The sequence below is a fragment of the Triturus cristatus genome, chromosome 10 (genome assembly GCF_964204655.1).
Source record: "Triturus cristatus chromosome 10, aTriCri1.1, whole genome shotgun sequence".
Classification (NCBI taxonomy): domain Eukaryota; kingdom Metazoa; phylum Chordata; class Amphibia; order Caudata; family Salamandridae; genus Triturus; species Triturus cristatus.
In genome coordinates this window covers 803,384,099-803,399,103 of record NC_140593.1, presented here as the reverse complement: position 1 = coordinate 803,399,103, position 15,005 = coordinate 803,384,099, and the positions used below count along the sequence as shown (strand labels likewise).

The 15,005-nt window shown below is 42.9% G+C and overlaps 1 protein-coding gene across 5 annotated transcripts in view; it reads right to left on the bottom strand.

Moving 5' to 3' along the window:
* Positions 1 to 2,592: 2,592 nt before the first annotated feature.
* Positions 2,593 to 15,005, bottom strand: part of SPSB3 (splA/ryanodine receptor domain and SOCS box containing 3) — a 100,109-nt gene continuing 87,696 nt past the window's right edge. For all 5 annotated transcript variants that reach the window (XM_085628352.1, XM_085628355.1, XM_085628354.1 and 2 more), the window contains exon 7: positions 2,593 to 9,704. In XM_085628352.1, the coding sequence (XP_085484478.1) occupies positions 9,313 to 9,704 (392 nt within the window). In that variant the 3' untranslated portion in view covers positions 2,593 to 9,312. The remainder of the gene's footprint in view (positions 9,705 to 15,005) is intronic.

Below are 15,005 nucleotides of genomic sequence, written 5' to 3'. Positions count from 1 at the left end.
GTACTGGTAGGGTAGGGCCCATTGGATTTCGCCGAGAGCCTTGCAGGGCCTGCGTGGAAGGTGGTGCTGCTGCCAACCCCAGACACTGTTCTGCCCTCCTGCTGCTGAGCTTAACTTGGGCAGGGGAGGGCAGAACAAAGGATTTCCTTTAGAGGAGAGGTGTAGTCACCTCTTCTTTAGAATTAGGTGTCTTAGGCAAGGGTGTGGGTGCTTCCGAGCACCTCCTGACTGCTTTGAAGGACACATTTGGTGCTCTCCTTGCATAAACCAGTTTGGCCCAGATCAGGAGCCCATTGGCTCCCACTCTAGCACAAAACACAAAGGACAGGAGTAGTGACAACCCCCCTGTCCAGCTCTTGCCCAGCCTCTAGCATCACACAGCCCCAAGAGTGACATCCTCCCTGCTTCTCCAGCGATGTGGGCATCCCTCTTCTGAGTATTGCAAAGACCTTCCAGCGACTCCCTGTGCCTGCCACCAGAGGGTACTCCTGGGGTCTCCATCGATTCCTGCTGGCCCTCCTGTTTGCTGAGGGCCGCCCGTGACTTACGCTGGATGAGTGAGTCCCACAGACCTTGATGATCGGCAACTAAAGCATTGTTCCCTGCAATAAATCTGTTGCATTTGCCAAGGCTTGTTGGTGGTCCTGCTGGTCACTGAACCTCCTCTATTCTTCAATCTGTGTAAGATAGCTCGTTGATGGCTCCTGCATCATTGCTTGTGCTTCACAGCTGCATCTTTAAGACTTTTGTGCTACAGCAAAATACTCCATTCAAGGGCTGGCATGGTGCTACTGATCCTCCTGGATGACTCTGGGTGGTTTGGACTCTGTCCCCTCTCCTTGCAGGTACTTCCGGACCAGAATCCACGTTCGGGTTCCACTGACCTGGTCCACAAGACTCTGTAGCCGCCAGACAGCCGAGGTCCTCCACTGGCTTCAACGGGCGGTTCCGACACCACTTCACACCCGGGCTCCCTGGTGTAAGTATCCTGGTTCTCTGGGTATCCACAGGTGGGAGTATCCTACAACCTCCCTGATTCCAACTGGTTACTCAGGGTTCTCTGCGAAGAGTCCTGAATCTGTAAAACTCTAACCGCAACTTCCCCATGCTATCTTATGGACATTGACCCGGCGTATCACCTCTGCACTCGGGCACCTTGGGAATCCTAGCTACTTACCTTTGGTGGTTTCTTGCTTCCCCTGGCCCACAGATTCTTGAGTGGTTGTCTCGTTTGGGTACTCACCTTGCATTCCCTTTTTTTAGCATATGGTTTGCCCCCCATAGGGGTCCATGTGTTTAATGTGCTTTACTTACATGTTTTGAAGTATATTCTGTTGTGTATTGCTATATTCAGGTAGGAGATATACCAAGGTAGTTTTAGTGTTGTTGTACAATAACTACAAGGTATTTTTCTAACACTGGTGTGGTTCTTTCTTGTGTGTAAGCTTTACTGACTGACTGGTAATGTACTCACTTTACACACTCCTGAATAGGCCTTAGCTGCTCTCCACATCTACCATTTGAGAGCTTTGGTTATTAGGGACCAATAGAACTATCACTACGTGTTGCCTGGACTCAGTGCAGCGTGCCTCACCAATAGGTGTACACCATATACTAAGCCAGCCTCCTACACCGATGGTACAGCAAAAATATGTAGGGTCATTCCCAGTGAGTTTTAAGCCTGTCAACCCCACTAGCAGCAGCAGTATATACACGCAAAAGGTCACATTCCTTTTGAACTGTTTCCTGCATGGTTTTTATTTTATCTGTTTATATTTACGTTTCCAGTCTCAATACTACGACATGCCATTATTTCGACCTTGCATAGTGGTCAGCCAACCCCATGTGACGAGGGGGAGTCTGTCAGGATCTGTTTTGCGAGCAATATCACCAAGCACACTGAAATTTGTAGGGTTTATACAACTGGCTGAAAACCATAATTTGCGCTGCTATTCAAATATTGTCATACCTTCTGTGAACTGAAGGTCACAATAACAACCAGGAGTGGCTTAGGTTAACTTGCATCTCAATGAAAACAAGCTGGGAAAGACACAAACTAAATTCTTAGGGTTCAGAGCAAGGTTGTGGTATCTTAAGTCACTCCCTTTTTCCATGTGAACCAAGTGGACACTTTAAACTGCACAGTTACTCTAACAAAATCTCTAAGGGGAGAACATCCGAAACATTTATTCTAAACAATGCAAACACTTTCATCCACAATATCCAAGTAACACTACTGAGATTTAAAAAATATTTTGCAAAAGAAAGTGATTGCCTAAAGAAAAAAAAAAGTAAGAATTAGAAGCAAATCTCACAAAAAACATAAAAGAACACTCATTGTCTAGAATGTTCTAGCCTTAAAAGTCAACAATTTAATTCACTCTTATGATCTCCAATACCATTGCAAAAAGAAGTTTGTTCCTTCTGCATGTGGTCCTTATAGGCTCTAAAGGACACCGTCAGCATTTCCGAGCAAACCAGTATTAATTGGCTTTGTCAAGCGTCTCTCTGCTTAAAATGGAGTCTCAAAATCTCAAAGGTAAATGAAAGAAAAATACAAATAAACAGAGAACACAATTATATACCACAATGTAAAAATGATCCTCACTTTTATTTATAATTTGTATACAGAAAGATTTAATGTGCACTGCACAATACCTGAAGAATTTTCTTAAACAGGCAAATAGACTTGATACAGGTGGCATTTCAGGGGTAAAACTTTTGAGTACAAAGTGCTGAACTGTCTGACTTGTAATGGGGATAGCTGGGGTAGGACAATACAGTCGGTCAACCTACGAGACTTTCAACCGCAGTTTGGTAAGAGAGTAGACTTGGTACAAAAACACTGGCCCGAGTATAGACAGAAAGATTGGGATAGTCAATAGATAATGGCAGGTTTGAAAAAGGTTGTCCAGGAGAACACATCAAGATATGAAGCTGTCATTTTACCCGTGAAACAAAGTTCGTTGATTTCGAGACACAGAGAGAGATTGCAACTGTTGTCTTTCTTGGCTGTCCTTCAATAGGTGCCACCATGATTACAACTAGGGGCTCCCCCAGTGGAAACAAGGGGTTGTTTAGGTACTAACTCTGCCCTTCCTGTTGCCTACTCATAATTCCACACCAGGTGGCCATATGTACTTTCTCATAGAACACACAGGAATCCTGAACATCTTTAGAGGTGATACTAAGGCAATAAAAACACTTTACACACAAAAGCCATTTCTCAACTGGCACCATATTTCAGCTATATGCTAACCTATACAAATGTGCAATGAGGGACAGTACCACCCAAACTTCATTTATCATATAGCCCACAGACATTTACATTTAGCAAAGTGAGGAGTGCCCCTGAGCTCAATTCAACATATTTCACTAAGAAAACCATTTCCATGATTACAGGAGCGGAAAGATGTCATTTGTGGCTCATAATAAAGAAAGATAATTTCACGCCATGCAGCCTGATGAAACGATACATCGTGGGCAAAAATAGGTCTGATGCAAGGACTATTCTTGCTCAGCCCTCCAGGTGATTATGTTGTTTGTGATATCAGAAATATAGGAAAATCTATCTGCCAGCCCACATATCTATCAACTAGTACATACCTTGTCCATTATTTTATCCACCTGAGTTTAAAACACAACTTATATACTTCTACCCTTCACCAACCTAATTTAAATGTAACGTCATTTCCTCTCACTAAGTCTGAGAGCCATCACACTCCCTCAAATTGATGCCAGCCAAAGCAGCCTTCACATGGGGTGGTGGGTGGAAAATCCACTCAAACACATCTAATACTGTGCACGTCTTGAAATAAAATTGATTTGGAAGAGAATAGGTCCAGTTTAAAATCATTAAGAATGTGCAAAATTATGGGACTACAGTTCCACAAAGCTGTGCACCACACAATGACCTCCCACCACTCTCCCAGGGCTTAAAGAAAGCACCAACGGGAGAGAGAATTTTAGAACTCGTAGTTAAAAATTGATACTATCCAACATTAATGATTACTATCTGGGCACGATACTATTTCCAACAGGAGTTCAGAAGATAGCTCTTGCATGTGTCAAGGTAAGGTAAATGCTCTACCCTCTAATGATGCTGCCTTCTGCAGACAGTCTCCATGTCAGAAAATGGTTCAAGGGCCACCTCTGCTAGGTCTGGGGACTACAAGGTCACAACAAGTCCAAATGTTGCCTGTGACCCCAGGCTTGGTGAGTGTTCTAGTGCTGTTTGCCAATAACGGTCTCCTGCCATCTACAGGAACATCTTGCGAACAGAAAGAAGCAGTGCACAGAGGATAAACATGCTATCTCGCTCACTTTCTCGATAGAGATATATATATATATATCTCTCTCTATCAAGACACTGAAAATTTAAATTCAGTTGGCAAGTCTAATAGGCACATTATTTACACTTCATATTGATACCACAACGTGCTGACATTTGTGTATGACATAAATACTAACGTTCAACGTTGAGCATTAGAAAATTGATCCCAAATATTACACTTCGGCTGAAGGCTTAGACATTCATACAAAAAGCTGTATCTGAGATTAGATCTATGTTAAGACTCGAGCCTCAGACATCACAGCAGTCATGGGCTATTCCTGACAGCACAGTGCCATTACATGTTGAGAGTATATCTATGTTATGGCACAGACTCAGGCCTCAAACAGCAGGTCTATCCCAAGGATGCACCCAAGTTACAAGCATTACTCTCAGTCGGCACAGCTATTAATGGGTTTACGAATTCTGGACCAAAAGACAAGCCTCCTACAGACTGACACCTGGAGACATCAAAGATATCCCTGAGAATACACATGTACAGGCTTAAGCTTCAGACAGCAAAGCTAACCCAGACTGTCAACCCATGTTACAGGCTGAGGTAATAAACAGCAGACATCCCTGAGGATATACCCACATTACATTTTCATTAGATGACACATGTCTTTCACACAATAAAAAACCTAGACAGGAGAAAAGCAAAATTCACTCACTCAAACTAGGGACATTACACCTCATTTTGAACACAAACCCCAATCAAGAAAACCAGTGACAATGTATCAGAAATTATGGCAGGATAACATTACAACCAATTACAAGCTCAGGGCAGATCGCAGGGTGTGCAGCTCTTCCTCTGCTGCCTAGTGAGTAATGCTTAGGTTGTGACTACTGCACTTACAGATTTAACGTCTTTTTCCACTACTGTAAAATTATGTTTTCATAGAAAGTACATATATTTTTGGAGGGTAGATATATCCTCCCTTTAAACTGCACTCCTCCGGCCTCATGAACCCACACAAACCACACTCCAGTGTTTGTTCGGCAAGGAGTTAGCCAGAGGTCACAAAGATGGCGACACAGCAGGATCCACATGGTCTGCAATTCAAACCTGGGCAAACCGTTTACACAGCTGTATAGCACCCACTGTAAGCACAGAAAAGCAAATGTCAGCAACTGTGATGTTGTGTAGGCTTCAACGCCTAAGCATCTCAAAGGTGCTTAAGCTTTTAAAACCACAGGAACGGACTTCATTCCTAATTCAGTGCAACAGTTAAGCTATTTACTGGCCACTGGGTATGCAATAGCAGGCTTGCGCCACCTACAATACCACCTGTGAAGGTAGGGTAAATGAGTACAGCTGCGACACCTAGTTGCCATTCTGAATTTGACAAAGACGGGTTAGACATTTACATCATGACTGCAGGAGATTGGTGCTGACTGAGTCTGTATTGTGAAGATCACTACTGGAGCAGAAAAGACCAGGGAGGTGGGAGCCAATGAGAGTAGATCCCGATAAGACGGTTTTCTGTAAAAAGTCCAAAAAACTCCTGAAAGAAACCACTGTGGTTAGGAAAATGGATGTTAATTTCCCTTTTCATCAAGATATCCTATTCTTTTGAGCTTGCAACCTAGAATGGCCACCTCTGCACTTACCTAGGCACCAGAAAGGTCCAATGTAACAAAATAGCTGATCTTTGTCCAAGAGAATTAAAAAACAAAATCCAGTGTATGCATGGCCTGGCCTCGAAAATTCTGTCAGCCTGAATCAGCTCCCTAGGAATGCAATACACTAAAACAAGCTCTCCGGAAATACTGTCTGGACACATCAACAGCCACAAATGCTATCAGCCCAAAGCACCACCCCAGAAATTCAATATGTACAATCATCACAGCATTTAAATTGTACCTTCGCACAGTGTGATCCCTGAAATAATGTCTGTTGAAACTAATCACCCAGAAATACCATCTCCCCACATCCACACCATAAAATTATTAGTGCCAAGAAGCCTTTTGGGGCACTCCATTACTTACAATTCAAATAACATGACTTCCTGTTAAAACGTCTGACCTCATTCTCAAACAGCTTTCTAGTAGCTTTTGGATCTAATCTCAATATCAGAAAGCTGGCACTTCATGGTCTTGAAGCAGCTTTCAGTCAGTCCATCAGTGAATCTAGTCTCTACATATTGGATCTGCTTCCACAACTCTACTGGTTCAAGTATAATATCCTGGATCGTGTTGGTCTCCTTTGGGATCCAGCCAGGAGATCCTGAAGCAACTTTCTGACTCCACCTGAATTCAGTCTTGAGTTCATAGTAGCTTTTAGACCACTGCTAGATCCCATGACATGGTCTAAGGATAGCATTTTGGCCTCAGCAGGATGTATTTTCTAGATGGTGCAGCAGATTTCAGGTTTCTATTCTCTCCTGTCTAGCAAGCCTGGAATACTATTCATTTCCCCTCCAGATCCAGTTCTGTGTTGCGAAGTTAACTTTATGCTGGGGTACGGGTACTGGCCAGAGTCCAAGAAGCATTCTGAATTCTGCTGACTTTGGCTTGCTCTCTTGTAACAGTAACAAATTAAAGCTGCATATCCGGGAACAGAAGTCAGGCCTCCACTTAAGTCAATCTCCAGATTTTAGACTAGCCTTCTAACTGATACAGGATCGAGTGTCAAGAACATATGGAGCATTATGACCTCCAATAGATACATCCATATATTCTGGAGCAATTCCTGCTGGATTCAGATTGAAAAATACCAAGCAGATTTCTATATGGCAATGAAGCCAGCATTGAGAATACAGTAATTTCAAATCTCCACTGGATACATTCACAAAGATCTGCTTGCTAGCCTCCGCTGGATTCAGCAATGAAATCGGAAAGCAGGATGTTGACCTGCACAGGATCAAGTCTCAAACACTAGTGCAGTTTTCTGACCCCTCCTAAACCCCACCACATTTTAGACCTGTATTGAGATTCTACCACAGCACAAACCTCTCAAGAATCAAATTTAGGGATCACACTTACTGTAGGAAGTAAATTAATTTGCAGAAACCTGCAAACAATGACCAGCTATTTTCAAGATGTTTTCCGTTTAGTCCAGTGCTTGCATCATGGTGTTAAAGCAATGGGGTATTCCACCTATGTCTAACAGATGCATAAGCAGCTGGGTGTGTGGCCATATGAGGAGTACAAAGAAAGAAAATCCAGCACACAAAGGGATGTCACCCCGGCCACACAACCGTCCTCTTACATTCTTTTTAAACTAGGCTAGCACATTTCACATGCCACTTTCCTATGGTCTAGTCAGGTTGGCTATAATAACTGTCTGTGGTATAATAATCTAAAACATTACTTACAGAAGCTGTCATCCTTCCTAAATGCCTCTTAACAATTACTTGAGTTATGCCTGAAATAAAACCAGGCAAAAGCAAATTGCAAGGGTCTCAAAAATAGACAAATAATGTCATAGTGGTAGTTTCTTAATTTTCACAAGTAAGAAGTTTGTTTGGGGAAAGAGACTGCAAAACTGTTTTTCTCATCAGAGAACATGGAGTGAATCTAGTCGTTAAAACATCTAAATTGCAGACAGCTTAGATTCCACCAAGCCAACATTTAGTGTTTTTCCTTTAAAGAGCTGTATCTCAAGTTTCCTTTCTGTAGGCTACAACCCCAAAGGAGGGTGGGCAGTGGTTTGCCGACAGCCACAATGGGTCATCTTGTGGGTGCAGATTAGTCAATTGTAAGCCATAAACACCTTAGCAATGGTGAAAATGCAGGGAGCAATGTAATTGAATGAAAAATGGGTCAATCTTCTGGAAAATGTTTGAGACGTCCTGCTCTTCGTTCACCCATGGCCCTGTCCATTCCTATCTTGATCTGCCTACAATCTTTTTTCAGGTAAATCATTAAATAGCAGCAGGACAGAGCAAGTGCAATACAAAAACTATAAAATTACACAAATGATCGGGTGGATTTCAGCCAGGACCTATAATGCAATCCTTAACAAGCTCTTTAAAAATCTGCAGCCTTCCTTCTCCGAAAGGGGGAAAAGTGATAACCGGTTTATTGGTGCAGGAGGGTCATGAGGAAAGAAGGCAATATAAAAACTTGGATGCGGAGTCACGTTGTCAACCTTCTATAACACTGTGCTGCCACCTACTGCAGAATGAGACACTGCAGTACAAATTTGCCTGAAAACTGATCAATGCGGTGTGTTTCAGTCTGCAAGCAACACAGTAGAGGTAATTGATACTTCAGTCCTAATAACCTTCTGGGTGAAGGAACACGTTAGTAAGATAGGACAATTTTTACCAACAGTATGAAAATCGACGATTATTTTACCTAGAAAACAAATCCATCTTAATCGCTGTCAAAAAATTAATAAAAAATGCCTATTTACTTCTGTTAAACAATTTTAGGCATGACCAATGCAAAGAGGTAGGAGCAATGGAAGAAATACGAAGCTTGGGGATAATGCTTCCAAAGGACTGTGACACGAGCAAACATATGCCCATGGATAATGCCAGAACCAAAAAGACTAAAATTGGAGGAAGGACACCACCATGAACCACTGTGACCTACTTTAAGAATGGTCTCTGGTGCCAAGAAGCAGTGTTTGACTAAGAAGGTGGGTAAAAGGTACAGCGATGAAGCAGCTGGTCTGCTAATACTGGACGATCGTACTGCAAAGACCTTTGATGGAAAAAAGTTAAAAGTTTGTGACTTTTTCAAAAAAAGCCCCCAAATCCTTCATCCTAACCACAAAATCCACTTCTTCTGGGGTCTGGGCCAGGGCCAAACGAGCCTAATCGTTTCTACAGTCCTGCACCGTCAAACACCATAGCAAAACTACTTCTTTGCAAGACACGGGCCTGCTGGAGGGAAATGTTATGCTTCAAAATCTGTTCTCAGACTTGTTAAACGTAATGAGGTCTTCTCCACCCTAAACCAAGGCAAAAATTACACAAAAACCAAGGCAGGTGGAGGAGGGAGAAAGAAAGGTAGTCTTCAGTGAAAAGAAGTTACATTCGCCGGCAGCGTTTTCGCTGGCACTGCTCAGCATCCAAGTTGCAGGAGCTGTCAGAGTCACTTCCAGAGGATGAAGAGGCAGCTGAAGATGTTGACGCTGTGGTTGGTGATTTCAGTTTCAGAGTCTTGCCCCTTAGTGTGCCGCTGTTCAGACTTAACACCCAACCCAGCTTGTTGTGCAGAACCTGCTTGAGGCCTGGAGGTAAGGGCAGTGTCTCGAGTGTGTCAGTACAGTCAGGAAGTAGTTGGCCTAATCGGACGCAGCACAGGTACTGCAGAGAGGTGCGGCTAGAGCAGGAGCGAATCACCTTCATGCTACTCTTTGCGGCAGTGGAGCACACCATGGGATAGAACTTCTTGTTTTGTAACTTGGTGGCAGCAACTCCTAGTGAGGAAAAAAGACATTCAGCAAGGTTCACACTAAACATGGAAGATGATGCACTTATCTCAATTGCTCTTGGCTCTTCAGACAGGAGACCAACAGAATACATCACAAAGCAATACCCCCCACCCCAAAAAAACATGCTTTTGTTTTCAGCTGAAAGCTTTCCCACAGAAATCAATTCTTCAGCAATTAGTACAATATTAGACTTTAAGATTCACAAACTGGGCACACTGGTTTATGACATAAAAAGGGTTTACATTCCTGCTAGGTGTTCTCCACTAGTGTCCAGCTTATGACCTGACTGCAACAATGGTAGGGGGCACAGGGTGTACATGGGTGGTGGATTGCATGAACAAAAAAGAGCTTGCCTTGTTACTATGTTTTTTGGGTGTTACAAATATAAATTTGGACTTTTGACAAGAGATTCCCGGATAGCTTAAACTCATTAGTACACAAATTGATCTAGCCCGGCATTTTGATATGTATAGCCTGATATGTAAGGGACTAACTCCTGAAAGAAAATGGTTTTACCGGCTGAAATCTCTGCAGTCTGGGGAATTGGCAATTTATGCACTTTCCTGGGAACCTTTATGGCAACTCGATCTGTTAGTACAGAACCATTTGCCATCGATGTAATGATGCCAAGGAAAAACATGGCAGCCAAGGGAAAATACGCCAAAAGATTTGCATGACCAGATAACAATTGGAGAAAAAGGGTTATCCCTGCAAAACAGATTCAAATAATAGACTGGACTAACTGATGCATTGTCCAGGGCTTTCTTGGACTCTCTAAGCAGACCCCAATAGTTTTGAATTTGGAATCTACTGGCATAAAAAACATAATCAAACTTATTAAGCAATTATTTTTCCACTGCAGTTAAGTGAACATGTATAGATGTGTTTGCCTTGCCCGATTATTGGGAGTATTAAAGAATAGTCAATAATTTACCCATGTAGAGGATCACTGCGAAGAATAATGAAATGACTCGCAAAGCTGCTCCATTAGGTAGAATAGCATGCTCTTGAAATTAGGCAACACTTTCTTAAAAATTTGCAGACACTCCTCAGTCAGATGAAGGTACAGAAATTCGAAAATTGCAGGTGCCAAAATGTGACAACTAAGCCTGGAATGTAAAATTCTTCATAAATGCTGGCTGAGCAAATCAAAATGGGATGCAAATTTTCTTTATAGAAAAAAACTACATTTATATAAAATTGGAAAAACTGAGTTGCCAGTCTCAATTAACTGAAATGAGAAGTATCTGCATGGATATCCCACGTATTTTCCACATTGCATATGGCAACCAAGTTGTTATTTGAGGAGGTGAAGCATAAGCCAATCCCTTCAGAAATCACTGCTCTCTGACTGGAGTTGTAACTACCTGGAGAAGAGACCTTTGCTTTTTGTCTTATGGTGAAAAACAAATCAATGTTTTTGGCCCCATATTTGCGGAAGGTTTTTTCCAGACTTACCTCCTACAATTGTGTTTCCCGATGACCCTTGCTCAGAATATCCATCAGGTCGTTGTTTATCCAAGGCGTGTGTCTGATAGGATGTGTGTGTTTGTGTAGAAACCAATTCCAAATTGTGTTACTGTTTTTTTTTGTGTAAAATTTTATTGAGCTTTACATAAGCACCGATATTGTACATAGTGTTATAATAGGCCAAGCCGGGAGACCATAGTCCGCCCTCTACAGTAGTAACAGCGTGTCCAGCAGGATACACTGTTGCTTAATAGTAGTCTCCCCACCGGGTAGCAATACTTAAAGCAGTGCATAAAGGTAGATGGTAAACAAGTACAAGTCCAACAAACATTCTAGAATCCAAAACCTTGGTCCACAAGAGACCCATTCCCCACCCCACTCCCGTTCCTGATCCCCATGGTGTCATGTACCATGTAAGAGAATAGTAATGAAAAAGCAGAAACGGGAGTTAGGGTGCCTGCGTGGTCGTAGTCTGAATAGTCTGATCTGCCATGTGTAGTTTTGGCATTCAAGTCTAGGCTCCAATCAGTCAACTGTGTTGTGAGATGATGGGAGGTCCAGTCAAAGAGGGTTTGGGTCCTCCAGTCTAGTGGGTAGGTAAGCGTTTGTGGGGAAGGGGGTGGGTGGCAATGTCTTTTACGGTATCCTCTTCCCTTATTGTCTATACCAGATACTCCCAAGCCCTTGCAAAAGTCTAGCGCCTCCTCACCTGACCTTCTCAGCGTATCGGAGGAGGGCAGCACCCTCCCACTCCACCCAGCGCAGGAGATCAGCTTTCCATCTCTCCATCTATGGTCCCTTTCTATTGCATCCATATGTGGCATCTGGAAAATATCAGTAGTAGATCAATAAATCTAGAAGTCAGCTTCTCCTGGGCTGGCAGGGATAAAGCTCCAGTATTCATGTCATAGGAGAATAATCAATACTGTGATCCACGACGTTCAGGAAGAGTAGTACCTCTGCCTAGTAGTAAGTCAGGTGTGGGCAACTCCATATCATGTGTAACATCCCGCCCCTTCCAGGTGACATCTGGGGCAGCATAATAGGTATGTGGACATACGGTATTAAGTCTATCAGGGATGAGGTATGCAAGTTGAACAACAGAGTTTAAACTGCATGTCGTCAGGGTGACCTCTAGCATTTTAGTCCACTCCCCATCAGAGATGAGATTACCCAAGTCTGCTTCCCAGTTGTCTAGGAGATGTGTGAGTGGGTGGGTTAAATCCACTCTCAGTGCTTGGCACAACCCAGATTACTACTCTATGTCTTTTCGCGATCAGTATTTCCTGATGCCCGCTATCACAGCGCTGTGTAGAAGGAATTGCCATGCTAGTATGTCATATTCTTCCCTTTATTCCTCAAAGGATACCGGCTCACCATTTGGAATAGGGAGCCCACGGTTTCAATCTCCCAGGTCTACCCACAGCTGCAGTCACCCTGTTACCTCCATGTGGGAGTGCAGTCAAAAACCGAGGCGGAAGTGACAGTGAGTATTGTGTGGGTGCAGGTGTCTTCTGTAGAAACCGATTCAGCAGTGAAAAATATTTTCAGGTCACTGCGATTACCTATGTTAATTTGCTCTGGGTCTAGGAGGAGGAACATTGGTTAAGTCCAGGGACATGGTGCTGGATAAAGTGGCCATTCCTCCGCTTTGTGCACCTTGCAGCCATTGCAAGTGCCACTGCAGTCAGGCCACTTGTCTGCGTTCCTGTTGTACGCTTTTGGAAACATGTTCCTTCCTGCTTCTGTAAACAGAGCATCGTTGTCGTACTGTATGTGCCAATCTACATTAACATGTCTGGAGTGCCTTGAGCCCCATGACGCAGCTATAAAAGTAAATCGCAGCTCAGGCCGATTTGCCCAGTATGAAGAGATTTACATATGTGCTCCCCAACTGGTGTGGTCGGGCTATATTTTTTATGGTCACCTGCGGGTCTGCCCATATACAAGCTTTGATAGTTCGGTCAGTGAAGTATGTTCTGAGTTTTGTTTTTTTATACAAAAAGAGGCAAAAGTGTTGCACATCCCTATCATCAGAGTATTGTAGTAGACACCAGTGGTGCTTCAAACACTATTGGCACATCTGTCACCACGATGTGTCCTAGCTAGACCCGCGAACATTGATGATCATAACCCACACAACAAGTTAACAACTGAATAGCGGAGCACTCCTAAGGTATTAAGTATTGATCACTTTCTACTTCAAGCCCCCTAGTTTTGTTGATGCAACAAATGTGATATGAAAGATTATTCTCCCATTTCACAGTAGTAAGACAGAAAAGCATTCAGGACTCCTTATAGTAATTATAAGTGGTATTTTTATTTCTTTGCAGACCAACCCAAAAGAATCGCTATGGATGGTAAAATGAGGATGTTTCGTAGATGATTAGGCCGACATGTTTTGGCCCAAACTTAGGACTTTTCCAAGGCTAGATCTGTAAATCTCAAAAGTAGATTGGTGAAGGGAAATATTTTTCTTCTTAATCAGACGACGTATCCAAATCAAGTGAAAGGCAACCAAGCGGCCTTATCATCTCATAATCAAGAACTCAGCAAAACAGCCGCGGGAAACAGGCAAGTTATATCCTTTCATGATCTGACGCAAGGTTTAAAACTTTGCGGTGGAACACTATTTTCTGTGGCACTTCACGGTCAAGACACTGTCTTTACAGGAACGTATCAAAATCCAAGGACTGACAGCCGTTTTTTTTTTTTTTTAAATAAGTTAACTTGCATCAGATCGTGAAAGGATGTAACTTGCCTTTTACCCAGCAGTGCTGTTTTGCTGAACTCTTAATTATTTGAGGATAAGGCCGCTTGGTTCCCTTTCACTTGGTTTGGATATATCCTCTGATTAAGAAGAAAAACATTTCCTTTCACCAATCAACTTTTGAGATATAGAGATATAGCCTCGAAAGAGTCCTAATTTGGGACGAAACACGTGTGGGTTGAATCATCTACGAAACATTATTGTAACATTTATAGCAACTGTTCTGGGTTGCAGTGAGAGGTAGAAAAAAACTCCACCTACAATGCTATACGGAGTCCTGAATGATGAATGATTTTCTGTCTTAATACTGTGTAATGGGAGAATAATGTTTCATATGACATTTGTTGTATCAACATGCACTTGGGGGCTTGAAGCAGAAAGTGAACAATACATATACATTAGGGGTACTCCGCTATTCAATTGTTAAGTGTGTACAGAGCCCTGGTCATCAGCGATCCTCCCAAGCGCAAATTACCACTCTTGCAATGAGGAAATACTTCAACACAAAGTGCTGCGTACGTAATGGTTAGGAGTTAGAAGAACTGATAAGTGTAGCAGTGTGCCCCCCCTTTCAAATGAAGACCATGTTGCTGTCTGCAAAGTGCAAGGTGGACCAGCCCACAATTTGTTGATGTGGTGGGGGTAACACGTTCTCTTATAGGGTGCACTGTCCAAATTAATTCCCACCGCACCCATTTAAAGTTGCACTGCGTCTCAAATAGGGACAGTGTGACCTATAAGAAATGTGGGCCAAGGTGTTCATTCACACCAAACTGTGGGTTTAGCTCCATGCTTATCTATCTGACAAGGTCTCTCAGGCAATTGTGCTTGGATGGATTAGGCCACGTGTGGCAAGCTAACACCAGCACTTCCCCCAATTTCACCAACTCTTTCCTCCCCAGGAGACCGATGTATTATGTCGCCCACATTGTACATTCAAACACGATCTGGCTGGCTGACTGCTTGGCTGGATGCCCAGGAAGACGACATTGCCTAACAATGGTCATTAATATGATGCCAGAAAAAACAATGGAATTGCAGTGGTG